Source organism: Pipistrellus hanaki (genome assembly GCF_964339955.1).
Source record: "Pipistrellus hanaki genome assembly, chromosome: 3".
NCBI lineage: Eukaryota > Metazoa > Chordata > Mammalia > Chiroptera > Vespertilionidae > Pipistrellus > Pipistrellus hanaki.
Genome location: NC_140505.1, coordinates 174,570,456 through 174,590,207, shown reverse-complemented (window position 1 = coordinate 174,590,207; position 19,752 = coordinate 174,570,456). Strand labels below are relative to the sequence as shown.

Genomic DNA, 19,752 nt, shown 5'->3' with positions numbered 1-19,752 from the left:
TAACCAAAACATTTTAAGTTTATTTTCATCTCAAATCACACTCTAGAATGCCACCAGGAATAAATATCCCGCAAACTACAACTCACTTTACCTAATGATTATTTTTACTTATTATTTTTTTAAATTAAGAACTCCGGTTTTATTCAGTATATTCCTAAAAAAGAAAACAATTGGAAGCACTTCCTGAAATGCAGAATAGAAAACTAAATAAAATGTCCAAAGAGCCTTGCAAGTGTGGAGAAGGCTATGTGGACAGTAAGAATGAGCTTGGAAGAAAAGTGAGATGAAGACGAACAACTTGCCACTGCTGCCCTCTGCTGTGCCACGTGTGAAGTGCGCTTCACATCTACTGCATGGACAGCATGCAGTAATTGTGAACACAGGACCCAGACCAAGCCGAGTTATAATGTAGCATCCAGAGACATCATTCTGCAAACAGGTGTTTAGAAGATATGCTGAAAACTCTGCCTAGAAATCTTCTCCGAACTTGACAGCCAGACATTCTCTACAAGTAGAAGACTGAAGATTTTTCTCTGAATACCCCATCAGATCAACACAAAAGATCTAAAGAGTATGACATTAGAGTTCAACATTAAAAATAGCAGCCAGCCTGACTGGCATGGCTCAGTGGTTGAGTGTCGACCTATGAACCAGAAGGTCATAGTTCAATTCCCAGTCAGGGCACAAGCCTGGGTTATGGGGATGTACAAGATGCAGCCGATCAATGATTCTCTCTCATCATTGATGTTTCTATCTCTCTCTCCTTCTCCCTTCCTATCTGAAATCAATAAAAAATATTTATTTTATTTTATTAAAATTAAAATTAAGACTCAACCAGAGGATCAGTATCAAGAAAATTTACCTTCCTATAATTTAGGAGTCACCTAGTAGCTTTAACATATCTCCTTTTCTAGAGATTCTAACAAAAAAAAAAAGTGCCCAAAGGGATTCAAGTATTTCCTTGGAAGAGGTATATGCCAATAAAATGTATTATTTGCATGTTTTAAGTTTAACTGTGTTCTACAAACATCAAAGGGATACAACAAGAAGATGACAAGATCTCTGCCAATCATAAACCTATATTCAACCTTACCAGAGAAATACAAGACATATGAAAATGACTGAACTAAGCAGAAAACATTTACAAGTAGAAATTGGAAGACAAACGAAGCAGTTTCCTTCCCTCCTTTTCTCTTCCTTCCTTCCTTCCTTCCTTCCTTCCTTCCTTCCTTCCTTCCTTCCTTTCTTCCTTTCTTCCTCTCTTTTCTTCCTTCCTTCCTCCCTTTTCTTCCTTCCTTACTTCCTTTTTCTTTCTTTCATCTATTTATCTATCTATCTATCAACATAGGTATACAGATAGATATGTACATATATATTGTACTCAGAACCAGATAGATGTTATAAGAGAATATTTTCTGAAGAAGGCTTTGCATAGTTTTAAAGGTCATTAAAAACTATGGACAAGTGAAATGCAGGCAAAAAAGCAAAACACAAAAAAAACACTAAGAACAACTAATGAAACATATATAGAATACCAGCTGAAATAAGCCCCCAAAATTACCCTGTCTAGAAGTGACAATTGGTGTTTAATATATTGGAGGGAGAATAAAGAAATTTTATAGGAACAGAGGCAGCAGAATGATGGAAGGTGAAGAGCCTTTGAATTAATAACTGATGAACCTGGGTTTATCACAATTTATAACCTGGCACCTTTTTGCCCCAGCTAAAAGTGGCAAGATGAAAATAGAGGTGGGGAGGATTCTAGAAGCTCTGCAATGGGCTAAGGAGGAATGAAGAGTGCATCTTAGAAAGCTGCTATTAGACATGAGAGATGACTGCATGAACCACAGCAAACACTAGAGAATAGGAGGAGAAAGGTAGACCAAAAGACAAGGAAGCCAAAGGTGGATTGGACTTAAGAACAAAAGAAGAAAGGAGAATCAATAAACAGACTAAAATGATTGTAGAGGAAAAAAAAAAAAAAAAAAAAAAAAAAGAGGGAGATTACTGGAGAAGTTAGGTGAAGATTTAAGGAGGAAGAATTTGGGTTTTTGAGGAAAACCAAGATGGCGGCATAAGGTATACACCTGTACATGCTGCCTCTCACAACCACACCAAAACTACAAATAAAAGACAAAACGACTATTACCCAGAACCACAGGAAAGCTGGCAGAGTAGAAGTTCTACAACAAGAAGAAAAGAAAGAAGCTCATTGAGACTGTGTAGGAGGTGCAGAGACACAGAAAAGCAGAGGTACGGAGGTGCGTGCGCAAATCAAGGTGATGACTGGGTGCACTGTTTTGTTTTGTTTTTTTCAATTGGAAAGGAGATACAAGCTCCCAACTGCTCTGAACACCAGTTTCTGATGAGACTCTGGGGACCCAGATTCCTACAGGGAGAAATTGGACTGTTTGGCATCAGGTCAGAAAGTGAGGCTGGCTTTCTCACAGAAGTGTGCGCAGGAATCATTATTCACTGCACTGGGGCACAGGACGCAGGGACCCGAAAACTCAGAGACACAGAGACTGCTATCTGGCAGCCATCACTGTTTGCCACGCCCTAGTGATTCCCTGAGACCCCCGCCCCACCCAATTTACAAACCCACCCGAACTGTGTGCAGTGACTTTTGCATATGAATGGCCTGCCCTTTCGCAGCTTAACCTAACAAACTGCAGCAGGATCAGAGAGCGCCAAAACTTCCAAACCCCAGGGGAAAAGGAGAAACAATTGTAATAATCTGAGCAATAAGATTTACTAAATTTGAAGGGGAAAAAAACACACAAAAAAAAAAAAAAAAAAAAAACAACTTCCAAACCCCAAACAAAGAGGAGAAATCTGCAGATCTCACTGTAGCTCCTGCTGGGTGGCCTCAGACAGTAGCTGACTTGCACCTCCTTGGAGATCCAGGAGCCAGTGTACCTAGTTGTCAGTGTGAGACAACACCAAATTTCAACTCCTCACATACATAAGTGACACACTCAAGAGGCAGACACAGTGAGCACCAAAGCCACACTGAAGCAAGATCTGCCCCATAAGGGTGTCTCCAGCACAGCAGTTCTTCCATTATAGACACAGCTGATCCTCACAGCCAATTGGCCTGGAGGTCAATTCCTCCCAGTGTACCAACAGCAACCAAGGCTTAATTACAAAACTGTGCACCCAGACCACAAAGGGGTGCATCAATCAACCTCAGGTGATTGGGGAGGCTGAACCACTGGGCCCTATAGATCACCTAGCACACAAAGCCACTCTATCAACACAGGGAAGCAGCCAAAATGTGGAGACAAAGAAACATGTCACGAATGAAATAAATGGAGGAAAACAAACTACTGGATATAGAGTTCAAAACCACAGTTTTAAGGTTATCAAGAATCTTCTAGAAACCATCAAGAAACTTAGTGAGACCTCTGAGGAACATAGTAAGACCTTCAAGGATCCTAATGAGAATGCCAAAAAAAAAAAGGAAAAGGACCAGTCAGAAATTAAGCATACACTGTCTGAAATATATGAGAAAGCAAAAATCACCCAACCAGAAAAACAAACAAACAAATAAAAAAAGAATCGAAAAATATGAAAATAGTGTAAGGAGCCTCTGGGACAACTTCAAATGCACCAACATCCGAATTATGGAGATGCCAGAAGAAGAGAGAGAGCAAAATATTTAAAACCTATTAGAAGAAATAATGACAGAAAACATCCCCCACCTGGTGAAAGAAATGGACTTACAAGTCTAGGAAGTGTACAGAACCCCAAACCAGAGGAATCCAAAGAGGACCACACCAAAACACATAATAATTAAAATGCCAAGGGCAAAAGACAAAGAGAGAATCTTGAAAGCAGCAAGAGAAAAACAGTTAGTTACTATAAGGGAGTACCCATACAACTGTCAGCTGATTTCCCAACAGTCCAGAAGGAAGTGGCAAGAAATATTCAAAGTGATGAATATCAAGAACCTACAACCAAGATTACTCTACCCAGCAAAGCTATCATTTAGAATTGAAGGTCAGCTAAAGAGCTTCACAGACAAGAAAAAGCTAAAGAAGTTCATCACCACCAAACCAGGTTATATGAAATGCTGAAGGGTATTCTTTAAGAAAAGAAAGACGAAGAAAAAGGTAAAGATAAAAATTATGAACAAAGTGACAACAAATACATATCTATCAACAAGTGAATCTAAAAATCAAGTGAATAAACTGGTGAATATAATAGAATCAGAAAATAGAAAGGGAGTGGACTGACAATTCTCAGGGGGAAAGGGATGTGAGAGGTGCGGGTAGAGATTAGACAAAAATCCTACAACTATGGATGAATACCGTGGCAGGGGTAAGGGCATGGGGTGGAGTGGGGGGAATCAGGTGGAGTGGAGCGATGGGGGGAGAAAAAGAATTTGGGTTTTTTAGAACTATAATTTAGGGCAGCGGTTGCCAACCTTTCAGACCTCACAGACCACCGGTTGGTGACCACTGACTTAGGGGACTGAACTAAACTTTTTTCCTTAGCTCTGAGTTTTCCCCCACTGAGACTTCTTAAAAAAAGGAATAACATAAAAGGCAGGATAAATAAATGATAAATAAAAGCAGGACCTTTACAAATTTGACCACATAGATCTCAAAAGATTTTATGAAGTCATGAAATAAAATATATCTTAAAAATTGCTGAGACCAGTTTGGCTCAGTGGTAGAGCGTCGGTCTGCGGACTGAAAGGTCCCAAGTTCGATTCCAATCGAGGGCATGTACATTGGTTGCAGGCACATCCCCGGTAGGGGGTGGTGTGCAAGAGGCAGCTGGTCGATGTCTCTCTCTCTCATCGACGTTTCTAGCTCTCTATCTCTCTCCCTTCCTCTCTGTAAAAAATTAATAAAATATATATTATATATTTAAAAAAATGAAGAGTATTTTAAAAAATAAATAAATAAATAATAAAAATAAATAAAATATATCTTAAAAATTAAGAAATCAAATTTATGAACTTTAAAGCATAAGGTCATGAATAAACAATCATTATGACAAGTAATTACAGTTACATTAAATAAGGTCCTGGAAGTGGACACTTTTTTTGCAGAAATGTGAAACAGAAGCCTAATTCCATAACCCAATTCTAAGGCCATAAAATTACATCCCATTTTAATGATAAACAAAAGCATACCTTTAACGTTCCATCATCTGAACAACTAGCCAAAAACTTATCATCTGGCGAAAATCTGCAGTGATTAACTGAATTGGTGTGGCCGAACATGGTATTTCGACATTGTTTCTGATCCAACTCCCAGAGCTATTTGAGAAAGATAAAAATATAACTAAAAAACTAATACTGAATGGGGGAAAGTTAGAAATCATGTCAAGTTCTTTCTTCCATTTCAATTAAGCTTTTTCAGTTACAGGCAGATGTTCAATTCACAATAACACAAAGGTGTGAAACACAAAGGTGTGAAAGACAAAAATGAACTTGTGATTAACAAGTAATGGGGCAGCCCTTAGGTCAGCACCTAAATCCACTCAGGGACTCAAAGGCTCGCCTGGACTTTTAGTCTGAGCACTAAGTAACTGAACAATTACTGTTTATTTTAACAAGGTGGTTTAGAGTCATTATTATTCTACTCAGCTCTATAATAAGTAATATGCAAAATAAATCACCCCAAATTCTTCTAGAGGCTAGATTATCCAACTCAAAAAGTGGTCATTTCTAATATTTCCCAATGTAATGCTTGAGTGTACTAACTAAGCTAAAATCTATTAATGCTCTAAAAAATGACTCCAAAATATAAGGATAGCAAAGATAGATATACTATTAATTATATGACAGGAAAAATAAGGGGTTAGAAGAACAAATTTAACAATACCTTCCGGAATTGATCAACCAAATCTAGCATGTGAAACATTCCACAGGACAAATGACTCAATTTCTCTCTAGTAGCCAATCAATGGCATAAAAAATAGAAGCAGAGGGGAAGGGGAACTTTTATAGAATAAACAAGACTTAAGAGGCGTAATAACAAATGCCCACCTGAACTTCAGATTCTGACCCCAATCAACCCATGGTAGAAAGATATGTTTTGAGACTAATGGGGAAATGTGTACATGAAGTATTTTAGGGTAATATGTGATAATATTTGCTAAAAATGCTCTAGTCCAAAAAAATTGGGGTTTGTGGGAAAATAAAATAAGATTGGGAAAATGTTCACAATTGTTGGAGCTAGATGGTAGATAGCAGAGGAGTTCATGATTATCTCCTCTCCTTTTGGGTATGGTTGAAAAGCATTTAAAAATGCAAATAAAGGGGCAATCATAATCTCTGGTGATTTATGCTAACTAGACTAAACTCAAAAGAGTAAATCAAGTATCCCCCACATTAATTTAAATCCTTAGGAAATGATCAGTAAGTGAGGTAAGTCCTATTTATCATGGTCATCTCCATGCTTGGTTCCTTTATCCCAACCAGTATCAGGTAAATCCAGTTCCTCAGAGGAGCGAGTTACATGGGGGCAACTTTAGACTTACATATTTTCATTGGCTTCTCTCAGTTCAAGAATCACAAGAAGTGAGTTCTAATAGCCCTTAGGATAATGCAAGTGTGGTATGACAGGTCTTACAGTAAAACTTGTTCATAATTAAAACTTTTGATTACAAATAATCCCTTCCTACATCTTAGAGATTTTTGTCTACATTTAACAGAAGGAAATATATTGCCCAGGCCAGGGTGGCTCAGTTGATTGTTTTATGCACTAAGAGGTCACTGGTTCGACTTTGGTCAAGGCACATACCCAGATTACGAGCTTGATCTCCAGTAGGGGGCATGCAAGAGGAAGCTGATCAATGATTCTCTCACATCATTGATATTTCTCTCTCCATTCCTCTCTCTAAAATCAATAAAAACGTATTTTTTAAAAAAAATAATAAATAGCCCAGCCAGTGTGGCTCAGTGGTTGAGCGTTGACCTATGAAACAGGAGGTCATGGTTTGATTCCCAGTGAGGGCACATGCCCATGTTGCAGGCTTGAACCCTAGTGGGGGACAAGGAGGCAGGAGGCAGCCGATCAATGATTCTTTGTCATCATGGCTGTTTCTCTCTCTCCCTCTCCCTTCCTCTCAGAAATCAATAAAAATATATTTAAAATAATAATAAAATAAATGGAGGAAATATAAGCTTCCTCACCCTACAAAATGTTAACAGTAACATCAAAATTAGTCATATATACTACAAAAGTCATCTAGTTTTAGAAGTGGGTTCATTCAAATAGAGCAGAGCTTTTCTGAAATGGTACAACAGTCTTACTTTTAATGGTGGTTTACTCAATAGGATAAACTTTACTGAGTAAAAGTGATCTATAATTGTAAGATAATTTTATGCTACTATATTGTTTTGATCCAATCTGGTGTTTTCAATTTGTGTCTGCAGGGCCCAGGGACTCCAGAAACATGTCTGAAAAGGCACTAAGGGGGGCGGAGAGTAAAAGAAGGAACAAGAGAGACTAGAAATACAGGCCCATACCCCCACCTCAACACAAGAAAAGTGAGTTTTATCTCTTCTACAAACTGAGCTTCTATATAAAAGTTCTCTTTGGGCCCTTACTGGTGTGGCTCAGTGGATAGAACGTCGGCCTGCGGACTGAAGGATCCCAGGTTGATTCTGATCAAGGGCACATGCCCAGGTTGCAGGCTCAATCCCCAGTAGGGGGCGTGCAGGAGGCAGCCGGTCAATGATTAACTTTCATCATTGATGTTTCTATCTCTCAGTCCCTCTCTTCCTCTCTGAAATCAATAAAATATATACTCTTTAAAAAGTATATCTTTTTTTTTAAGTTCTCTTTAGGAGGAAAAAAAAGAAAAAGGTTCAACTTCCTGAAAAGGGGAGGAGGCAGTTTTCAACAAATGTTTCCATATTTTCATAAAAATTTTTAGATAGCTTATTTAAATGTCAAAACACAGAGACTATGAGGTTTTTCAAACTGAAATGTTTTACCCACTTCACCAAAAAATGCAATGTCCCAATGCAAAAATGGTGTGACATTTACAAAGAAAGGGCATAAACCAAACCAAAAAAAGAATCCAAAAGAAGTTAGCAGACATTTCTGGGATCCAAGAAAATTTAATCTAGCTATCTTTAGTATGCCACTTAAGTGGGGGGAAAAGATAAGTCTCTTTTATAATTTGTAATTATAAACATTAGCAAAATGTGAAATGAATATCTAATTTTGGTTTTAGAGGGTTGTTTTTTTGCTTTTTTGTTTTGTTTTTTTTCCTCTACAGGCACTTTTCCCCCCCTTCTTCTGACAACAAAACCTCTCTTTTGAATCAAACCCCACTTATAACTCAAGAGGAGCTGACTTTACCTCATCTGTCCAATTTCTACATGACTAAACTTGTGACTCTTGGCCAATCTCAGGATTCCATCCTACTGGCTAGTAGGGTTATTTAGCAATGCGTATGTAACCGGAACCAGGTCAACTACAGCTTTCTCTAAAATTAAATATGCAGAATCTGGGAAAGAGCAAGTTTCTCTTCCTCTGTGATTATGAGCTGTAAGACCTATATAAGCCAAGCTGAGAATAGCTCTATTTCCTGTCACACAGAGATACCATGCCTGAACCAACAAAGAGAGAAGCCGAGTCTAGAGATGGACAGGGAGTTAGAGCCTCAGGACGTAGTTTAAGCATTTGGAATCAGCTGTGCCTGAAGCCATGCTCCCTCTAGCCTTTCCAGTACATGAGCCAATAATACCTTCTTTGTTGCCGTTGAGTGAGCTAATATGAAAGTCTGTGTCGCTGCAACCAAAAGAGCCCTGAAATGTACAAGAAAGTCAAAGGCGATGTCCTGATAGGTCTACAAATGTACTACACAATTCTCATTATCCACACTTACTTTGAGGAAGAAATCACTTGAGCCGGTGGCTAAGAGAAGGTGATGTCTGCTGTGAGTAAAGTGGCAGCAGTTGACTTGCTCTGAGTGCTCATCATAGCTTTGTACCAGTTGCCCAGTCACAGAATTCCAAATCTAAAGAAAATTTTCAAAATAAAATTTACCATTACCTCTTTATTTTGAAATAAAGCAAATAAAATATGAACTGCTTTATGGATGCTATCCACTCTGTCACATTTTCTCGGGCGTAGATGATGCTAATAAACACCTCCCACTTCACTAAAACATGTCAAATAGTTTTATAAAAAGCTTACTTTGCAAGTCTATACATGTGTCTTTCTATAGCATAACTGGAATCTCCTCAAAACATCACAGTCTTCAAGGGCAAGATTTTAGACGGTCATATGAATGAAAGCATGCAGGGAAGTGTTATATGCGAATGGAATAATGGACTTCGCTGGGAATGATGAAATCATTTTAATTTAAGTGTCCCTGGGCAAGTCCTTAATTTTCCTGTATCTCAGTTCCCTCTTAAGGAATAAGTATACCTGTCCCACTAGAATGGTATCAAATGGGAAAAAGGATATGATCTCAAGATACCGATAAGTAAATATAGGCGGATGGCTGGGTGAAAAAAATAGACAGTATATTCTGAGGGAAACCTAGCTTCCAACCCTGGCTCCATGAATTTAGGCAAATAATTTCCCTCTGAACCTGTTTACTCATCTGAAAAACAGGATCAATACTTACTTTGCAAGTTATAGAATGAAACTGATCATTTAAGAAAATGCAGTGTTGAGTTCACAATAAAAAAAATCATCATTCTAATTACTATGTAAGATGACTAACTAAACATGTCTACTCCATCTAACAATAAATAAGTGAAATAAATTACCTAATCACTCTTCACTGGGCTTTGACTTCTCAGAGGTACTAATGTCCCTCTCATAAGCATTTTCTTTTTATCTCATCAAAGCACTCCCCAGAGGTCCAGAGAGTTTCCTTTATTTTGAAGTTCTTTTAATTTCTGTCTCTTGCTTTAAATTTTGAATTCTTAGAAAAGAGAAACTCGGTATTATTTCCTTTTACTCCTTATAACTTTGACTTTGGAACTGCTCAGAGGGGCCAACTGCAAGTCTGACTTAGAGTAAAGGGTACAGAGTAAATTAACTCGTTGGTTGTAAAGTCACCTAAGAGAGTCCATATATCAAGAAATAGATTTCTCGCCGAGACCGGTTTGGCTCAATGGATAGACCGGGTTCGATTCGGGTCAAGGGCATGTACCTTGGTTGCGGGCATATCCCTAGTAGCGGGTGTGCAAGAGGCAGCTGATCGATGACTCTCTCTCATCGATGTTTCTAGCCTTCTATCTCTCTCCCTTCCTCTCTGTACAAAATCAATAAAATATATTTTTTTTTAAAAGAAAGAAAGAAAGAAAGAAAGAAAGAAAGAAAGAAAGAAAGAAAAAAAGAAATAGATTTCTCAAAGAAAGAAAGAAAGGAAGAAAGAAAGAAAGAAAGAAAGAAAAAAAGAAAGAAATAGATTTCTCCAAGATCTCAATTTAGTCTGGACACTCAGAGCCTTCTTCAAGTGGACAGAAACTCCAGGAAAACTCCTAAGCCAATTCTATTGTTCTCAAGTCTCCTAAGGTCCACTCCACCTAGCCAAATTCAGCACTCCACAACCCTTTGAAAAAGGCCTCAAGTGAAATTCCCCCTCCACTTATCATGTAAAACATTCCCTTGGACTTCAATTTATCTTATATTCTGCATAAATGCTCTAGCTAAAAGCCAAATTTAGGGACAAGAAACAAGAAAGAAAAATTAACAAAGATAAAAATTACCCTGTATTTATTTATTTTTCTCTATTTACTTTTTAGACTACTAACCTAATTATTAATTTGTTCACCCATCTGGTTTTGCACAGAATATAAGCCAGTTCATAAAGGTAAAAAATCTGGGTTGCATTTCACAAATTACAAAAGAATCCAATCTCAGATTGTAATTTTGTGCAGTAACAGTAGACTTGACTTCTAGGATTTAAATATATTCTAATATGCACAGTATTGGGTATGTGCCCTTTTCAATTTTTCTCATGAGACATATTTTACCTGTAAGGTTTTATCAGCTCCGCAAGAAACTATTCTGTGACCATCCTCAGAATTGCAAGCATGGTAAGCAAGATTTAAAATGATATTTATCCCACAGACCAGTTAATAAATGGCAGACAAACTTATTAATTTGTAACTCTTTTTCTCAGCTGCCTGATAAATATCTCAGACTGATCAGCCTAGATATCTTTGCTGGGACTTAAATATAGAGGTTTTTCAGAGAGAGTTAACTTACAATGGATAAAACTAATTTACCTCAAGTTAGCAGATCAACAGGCAAGAAGGAGTCCTTTAACCTTTCTTATCCTAGTCCCTCTGTTATGGGGGGGAGGGGGGGGGATAGGAATGAATTCTGTGGTGATTACAACTGAAGAGGAAAATGTTTCCTTACCTTCACTTTTTTATCCGCTGAGCAGGTTGCTATAAATTTGTCATCTGTTGAAAATGCACAGCAAAGTACTTCATCTTCATGAGCCTTGATTTCTAGAAGTTTCTCTCCTGTTTCAGCTTTGAACACCTGCACAAGCAACAACAAAATTGTTTTTATTATGTATCACTTAACCATGAACCATTATTTAATAAAAATCTTTCCTGAAAAGACCTTAATCATTGTTATTTTGCAACAAAAATGAACCGTGGCAAAATCAACCCAAAAATCAGAATTTGTGTTGAATCTATATGCTCTAAAATAGATAACTATCCATTGTTAAATGTTTGTAATATTAATAAAAAGAGCTAGCAGAGTATAGCTTCAGTTCTTGAGAATAGTCTCACAAATTCTTAACAAGCAAATATAAAATATTTCTTGCAATATAATTTCTTTCCGGGGCTCAAAAGACAAAATTAGTAATAAAGCACACACAGGAATAGAAATAAGAGTTATAGAAATAATCTTGCAAAGACTAAAGCTATCATAATTATGAAAGTTTTAACTAATTTAATTCTGATTCCTTCAAAATCAAAAGTTAGCCCCGGGACTGGTTTGGCTCAGTGGATAGAACATCGGTCTGCGGACTGAAAGGTCCTGGGTTCAATTCCTGTCAAGGGCATGTACCTTGGTTGCGGGCACATCCCCAGTGGGAGTGTGCAAGAGGCAGCTGGTCGATGTTTTTCTCTCATCGACGTTTCTAATTCTCTGTCCCTCTCAATTCCTCTCTATGTAAAATCAATAAAATATATTTAAAAAAAAAAAAAAAGTCAGAGCACAAGTTTAAAGTAAAGAACTCATATTTTCTGAAAACAAATGAGAACTTAAAGGAAATTCCTTCAGGCACCTTAGGAAACAACCTAGCCAATTCCATTTATCGCCAGAAATCTATGCCTGACCTGGTGATAAAATAGGTATTCTACTTAATCATTGTATTTCAGTCAGAGCTCTGCTCACTCTGCTAGAAAGTCGTATGTCTTTCAACGATTATCAATTCCTCATTATCTTTAGCTGGCACATGGGTGAAGACAACTAATGGGCAGGGTAAAAGCCACCTCTATGTCACTTGGCAAGTTTAGGATTATGGAAAGCAAAACAAAAACCACACTAACATATCTTTAAAATCACTAGACATAGAGAAAGCTTTTATAAAATGTTCAAGAGATTCAGTTTCTCTATTTCTATGTGCAATTTACTTGACTTTTAGGACTTAAATATATTTTAATATATATAGTTTTGGATACATGCCCTTTTCCATTTTTCTCAAGAGACATGTTTTACCTGTAAGGTTTTATCAGGTCCACAAGAAGCTATTCTGTGGCCATCCTCAGAAAAGCAAGCATGGTAAACAGCATCTGTATGGGGGCGGACAACTAAGCGAGAGAGATTCTTGATGTTCTTTTTGTTTCTAAATACAAGGGGAAAAAGAACAGAAACCCAACAAGTGAGTATAAATTTCAGTAATAAACTGTCTTTTAGCTTATAGTCCCCAAAATACAAAATTCTTAAAATTAAATTTCCAACATGTAAATGGTAGAAGGTCACCTGAAGGAAAAAAGCATAATATAACAAACTTGGCATTTTAAGAGAATTGCCACCCTATATCAAGCAACCTGTCGTGTTACAAATGTCACTGAGTTGGAAGAAATCTAGTTAATCAGATACGCATCACCTTCTATTTTCCTTTGATGCTTTAATAATAATAACATGTGCAGAGAAAAAATTATGTAAGGATTCCCTCTAAAAGAAAACCTCCCTGTTTTTTAAAAGGAAAGGATGGCAAAATGAAGCTCATTTCCTAACTAAAGCATGACACTACACCTGCCATTATGATGATGTACTCTAAAACCACTCTTCTCTAAGTAAATTATTCAGATATAGAGAAAAAGTAAATAAAGTAATGTTACCTTCTGTGTATCTTAATCTACTGAATACTAACTATCCCACAGGTATAAATATTATATTATTTTTCATGGGCTAAAGGGTAAAGGAACAAATAAATAAAAATAAAGAACAAAAGTGTAAAGGAATATAACATATACTTAAAATGAGAAAAGTATCAGAACAGTCAGGATTTTTCTGTCAGTGACTTTGGATATAAGAATATATGTTAGCCAAAACAGGTTTGGCTCAGTGGATAGAGCGCGACCTGCGGACTGAAGGGTCCCAGGTTCGATTCTGGTCAAGAGCATGTACCTTGGTTGCGGGCACATCCCCAGTAGAGGGTGTGCAAGAGGCAGCTGATCGATGATTCTCTCTCAACAGTGTTTCTAACGCTCTATCCCTCTCTCTTCCTCTCTGTAAAAAATCAATAAAATATATATTTTTAAAAAGAATATATGTTAAATGGTTTCGTGCTTAATTTAAAAGTCAAAGTTGGCCCTAGCCAGTTTGGTTCAATGGATAGAAGGGTTCCTGGTTCAATTCCGGTCAAGGGCATGTACTTCAGTTTCGGGCTCAATCCCTGGCCCTGGTTGAGACTCATGAGGGAGTCAACCAATTGATGTGTTTCTCTTTCACATCAATATTTCTGTCTTTCACATCAATGTCTCTCTGTCTCTCTGTCTCTCTCTCTCTCTTTTTCCACCCCCTCTCCCCCCAACCTCAGCAAGTCACACAAACCTAATCAAGTCTCAACCTCTCTGTCCCTTAGTTTTCTCATTTGCAAAATAGGGCAAATGATATTTACGAGAACCTTATAAGGTGGTTCTGAAGATAAAATGAATAACATGTGAGCCTATGTATATTACAGGCATGAAAAAGGTGATAGTTTAGCTTTCCTTTAACTAATTGATAAGATTAAGATTACTAATTGATAAAGAGCAAAATGAAATAGCCTCTTTCTGAAGTTAGAAGAATCATGGTCCAGGGAAAGTTTAATAAGGACTAAGTACAAGACAAAGTGCTAATCATTTAATATCCAATATCTCATTTAATCACAAAAATAGTACTTACCTCAAAGCACTGTTATCTCCATTTTACTTATTGTTCAAAAATCACAAAACTGTGATTTTAGAAATGAGACTCAAAATAGGTTTGTGGCTTCAAAGCCCATGTTCTTCACTACTTATTATATTACACTAAATAAAGCATTTGGTGTTAATATTTTTTTAAAATATATTTCATTGATTTTTTTTACAGAGAAGAAGAGAGAGGGATAGAGAGTTAGAAACATCGATGAGAGAGAATCATTGATCAGCTGCCTCTTGCACACCCCCCACCTTGGTTGTGCCCGCAATAAAGGTACATGCCCGTGACCGGAATTGAACCTGGAACCTTTTAGTCAGCAGGCCAACGCTCTATCCACTGAGCCAAACCGGTTTAGGTTGGTGTTAATATTTAGAATGACTTATCAAACTGCCATACAGGCAAACAATTATTTCTATGGACTCTTTGAACATGTACTTTTCTCCTATGCTTACTTCTCTAACACTTTTCAATAAGTAAGAATGCTTATTAAAAGTTCCAGCCTTTTCTGAAGAACTGCAGTTAAATCTTCCTGGAGTGAACTTATTCACTACCTGAAAAAATAAGGACATAATTAGCACGCTGCTTCCTTTGGTCTCTCCTAACCTACTTACATCCACTCCAGGTAAAGCACTCCGTTATCGACCTCCTGCTTGGCCTGCAGCTTAGCTTGCTGATACACTTCTGAAGTTTCCGGCTCACAGAGACCCAGCTGTACAATACTAGGAAATGGTTGTCGTCCAAGAAGATGTCCATTTAAAGATAAAAACTCCTGGAAATTTTCACAGACTGCATAATCCTATGAACAAACTAAAATCTCTTAGAAGCATAACCAGAGCCAACATTTTTCTGTTTCTGTGATCTCATCACTTTAAAGGCTTAAATGACATATTCTCTGTGTGAGCTAAAATTGAATAACCAACCACTTGGGTAACAAATATAGACTTTTAAACATAGGATAAACTTTTAAACTTGGGATAAATATCTCATTATCAAAGTACTACTTTCTTAATACAGTCTTTAAAAAAAAAAAAACAAAACACTTAACACTTTACTTCTTCAAATTTCAAAACTCAATCCTATTCACATTCCCAATAGGCTAGGAAGCAAAATAATTAAACTAATCAAAGGTCAAAATAAGAAAATTATCTCTCTTCGTCCCTTTCTATTCTGCTCGTCCCCGTTATTAAACCCTAGAGTTAAATGTCAGAACAAGCATGTCCTTTCAGGACTTATTTTTTGAATGGATAAATACCTTCTCATCCAGTATATCCCTGTATTCCACAAATTCATGGATCAGATGAGCAGGGCCTACAAGCTCCGTTTTTGCTTTAATCCAATCCAGGGAAAACATTAAAGCACAAAGTTCCTTTCAAAAAATAAATAAATAATAAGATCAGGGGCCCTGTTAAAGAAATCAGAGAATTTTAAATCTACCATCGTTATCCTAGCACTACTGAGAGAAACCTAGCAGACACTCAAATTTAAGGGCAAAAAAGAAACTATTGGAAAGGAACACATAAATAGTTCGTAAGAAACATAAAATGAACCTCACACCCTAACTCAAAATAAATTTTAGTTGGATTGAAGACTTAAATAGAAAATAGAAAACTTCAGAAAATACTAGAACAAACAGGTAAATATTTCTATAAACCTGCGGTAAAGAAAATGTTTGCAGGCATGACACCAAAGTACACTACAAAAAAGAAAAAATGGTGCATTTAATAATATAAAAACTCAAATCTTCAATATAGTAGAAAACAATATAAATAAATTTGAAGACAAAAAATAAACCAGGAAAACATTTTTATAGCAGGTATGATAGATGATAGTATTGATAGGATAAAAATGACTACTCATTCAGTTTTATAGAAAATTCTTTAAAAATAAGAAAAAAAATAGCCTTTACAGGTTTGGCTCAGTGGATAGAGCATCGGCCTTCGGACTGAAAGGTCCCAGGTTCAATTCTGGTCAAGGGCATGTACCTTGGTTGCGAGCACGTCCCCATTAGGAGGTATGCAGGAGGCAGCTGATTGATATTGCTCCCTCATCTATGTTTCTAACTCTCTATCCCTCCCACTTCCTCTGTGTAAAGCATCAATAAACTATATTTTTTTTGAAAACGAAAAGAAAAGATAAACACCCCAATATAAAAAATAGGTAAAGGCAATGGATGAGAAGCAATTCACAAAACAAAAAGCACAAATTTTTTTCCCGCCACCACCAGGCTGGAACCTTAGTTTCTTCATTTTGTAAATGGAGATACTGGTAGCCCTATCTCAAAGGGTGTGATAAAACTTTAAATGAGTTAGTATGTGTTAAATGCTTGGAACAAATCCTGGTGCACAGTAAATATCATACTTAGTAAATTTTAGCTGTTATTTATCCTATCTCCATATTTAACCATTACCATTGCTTCCATGGAATATAATTTATCTTAAGCAGTAGCTAATTCTATTTACCTTTCATGGCTCATAGGCAGTTATTTACATGAGCAAGGATAAAGGCTAGGACAAATTCAACCTAAAGTATTTCGATGATAAAATAACATGTTATCTAAACTCTCTGTGCACATACTTAATTACAAAGTCATTACTTAGTCCTCTACCTCTAAACTCACTTTAATCTTGGATGGGAACATTGGTACCATTTTAATCAATTTTAAAAGATAAAGACTTTTTAAAGAATTCTTTTCATTGTGTCTTCTTTGAAAAATCGTTGAAACAGGATCTAAGTTGGTGAAAACTTCAGTGTTGGGCTGCCTGTGTAAGACTTACCCATCACAAACTATTTTTTAATATCAGATTTCTAAAGACTAACAGAAATGATAAGAATATCAGCTGTAGCTGAAACAGGTTTGGCTCAGTGGATAGAGTGTCAGCCCGCGGACTGAAAGGTCCCAGGTTCGATTCCAGTCAAGGGCATGTACCTTGGTTGCAGGCACATCCCCAGTAGGGGGTGTGCAGGAGGCAGTTGATCAATGTTTCTCTCTCATCAATGTTTCTAACTCTCTAGCCCTCTCTCTTCCTCTCTGTAGAAAATCAATAAAATATATATTTTTTTTTAAAAAGAATATCAGCTGTAATCAGAGGAAATGAACACTGTCTTACACTATTGGTAGTGATGTCAGTCAAAGCAACCCTTCTCTAGAGGATAGTTTGGCAATCTGTATTAAAATTGAAACTGACCCACAAATTACACTTATAAATATGTGTGTTGAGATAATAATCAGATGAGTATGCTTACACAAGCTAATTGATCAACTGGCTAATCATAATTTAGCTACACAATGAAATAGTATGCAGATTTAAAAATTATGTCGCTATATATAAATTGACATAAAAAGATGATCACATAATATATTAAGTAGAAAATAAAACATAAGATAGCCCAGCCGATGGTTGAGCATTAACCTATGAACCAGTGACCTCCAGTCAGGGCACATGTCTGGGTTGCTGGCTTAATCACCAGTGGGGGTTATACAGGATGCAGAATGAGGATTCTCTCTCATCACTGATTTTTCTCTCTCTCTCCCTATCTCTCTTCCTTTCTGGAATCAATAAAACAAATTTTAAAGTGTATTTTTTTAAAATACCTGAACCTATAAATTCCACTTCAAAGAATTTTCAAAGGAAATAATATAGGTGCAAAGACAGAATATTCATTACAGCATCATAAAGGCAAAAAACTGAAAACAACCTAAATGTTTAACAATTACAGTTTGGTTAGGTAAATTAGGCCACTGCTAGTTATTGGAATACCTTAAAAAAAAAAAAAAAAAAAAAAAAAAAAAAAAAAAAAAAAACACTATGCCCCAGCTGATTTGGCTCAGAGAACAGAGCATTGGCCCATGGAATGAAGGATCCCGGGTTCAATTCCAGTCAAGGGCACATACCTTGGTTGCAGGCTCGATCCCAGGCCTTGGTCAGGGAGTGTGTGGGAGGCAACCAATTGATGTGTCTCTCTTATATTTCTCTCTCTCTCTCTCTCTCTCTCTCTCTCTCTCTCTCTCTCTCTCTCTCTCTCAAAATCAATGGAAAAATATCCTCGGGGAAGATGACAAAAAAAAAAAAAAAAACCAACCACCAGACTAATGTACCTAAGCATAGAAAAATAACTCACCTTGGCTAGTGTGTTCCGTGGTTAGAGCATTGGCCTGAGCACCAAAGGGTCTCAGGTTTGATTCCCAGTCAAGGGCATGTACCTGGATTGCAGGTTTGATCCCTACCCTGCTCAGGGCATGTATGGGAGGCAACCAATTGATGTGTGTCTCTCACATCAATGTTTCTCTTTCTCTTTCTCCTCACTACCTTCCTCCCTTCCACTCTCAAAAGAAAAAAGAAAAAAAAATCAATGGAAAAAATATCCTCAGGTGAGGATTAAACAAAAAAAATAAAAGAAAGAAAAGAAAAATTACTCAAAGTTTTCCAAAATGTTAACATTTTTAATAGTTAGCTGGTAATTGACTTCAAATACTATCTATGTGTTAATGGTTCCCAAATGTTATCTTTAGTCCATAATCTTCCCCAGAAACTTAGATTCATACATCCAACTACATGGTTAACATTTCCAATTAGATGTCTTCATGAGTATCAGACATAATATACTCAAAATGAGTTCTTAACCTTCACTCCACCCCCAAAAATACTTGTTCTATCCACAAGCATCGCCATCTCCGTCCATGGCAACTCTAATCCTTCCCCTGCACAACCTTGGAGTCATCTTTGACTCTTCTCTTATAATGCCTATCAAATCCATCAGTAAATGATGAAGATTCGCCGGGACTGGTTTCACTCAGTGGATAGAGCGTTGGCCTGCGGACTGAAAGGTCCCGGGTTCAATTCTGGTCAAGGGCATGTACCTTGGTTGCGGGCACATCCCCACTAGGGGGTGTGCAAGAGGCAGCTGATCGATGATTCTCTCGCATCGATGTTTCTAACTCTCTATCCCTCTCTCTTCCTCTCTGTGAAAAATCAATAAAATATATATTTTTTTAAAAATGATGAAGATTCTACCCTTATATCATCACTTTCTTTCTCCTTCATGCTTTTTTCTTCTTCTGAGCACTTACTGCTCCCTGACATAGTATACGTTTATTTGTCCATAAAGAACAAATCTCCCCAAGAATGTAAGCTCAATGACAGGAGGGACTCTGGAGCATAGCCTCACAGTGAATAACAATAACAGTATATGGCAGGCATTTAATAAATATTTGTTAATATTTTTATTGATTTCAGAGAGGAAGGGAGATAGAAACATCAATGATGAGAGAGAATCATCAACACCCTGCACGTCCCCTACTTGGGGATAGAGCCTGCAACCCAGGCATGTGCCCTGACCACAAATCAAATTGTTACCTCCTGGTTAACAGATTGAAGCTCAGCAACCAAGC

At 37.1% G+C, this 19,752-nt stretch overlaps 1 protein-coding gene across 3 annotated transcripts in view; it reads right to left on the bottom strand.

The window, feature by feature from the left end:
- APAF1 (apoptotic peptidase activating factor 1) overlaps positions 1-19,752 on the bottom strand; it is a 72,782-nt gene that overhangs the window by 33,758 nt on the left and 19,272 nt on the right. For all 3 annotated transcript variants that reach the window (XM_084876383.1, XM_084876385.1, XM_084876384.1), the window contains exons 11-16: positions 15,616-15,729; positions 14,975-15,159; positions 12,675-12,801; positions 11,358-11,483; positions 8,860-8,991; positions 5,147-5,272 (exon numbers count right to left, since the gene is read on the bottom strand). In XM_084876383.1, the coding sequence (XP_084732509.1) occupies positions 5,147-5,272; positions 8,860-8,991; positions 11,358-11,483; positions 12,675-12,801; positions 14,975-15,159; positions 15,616-15,729 (810 nt within the window). The remainder of the gene's footprint in view (positions 1-5,146; positions 5,273-8,859; positions 8,992-11,357; positions 11,484-12,674; positions 12,802-14,974; positions 15,160-15,615; positions 15,730-19,752) is intronic.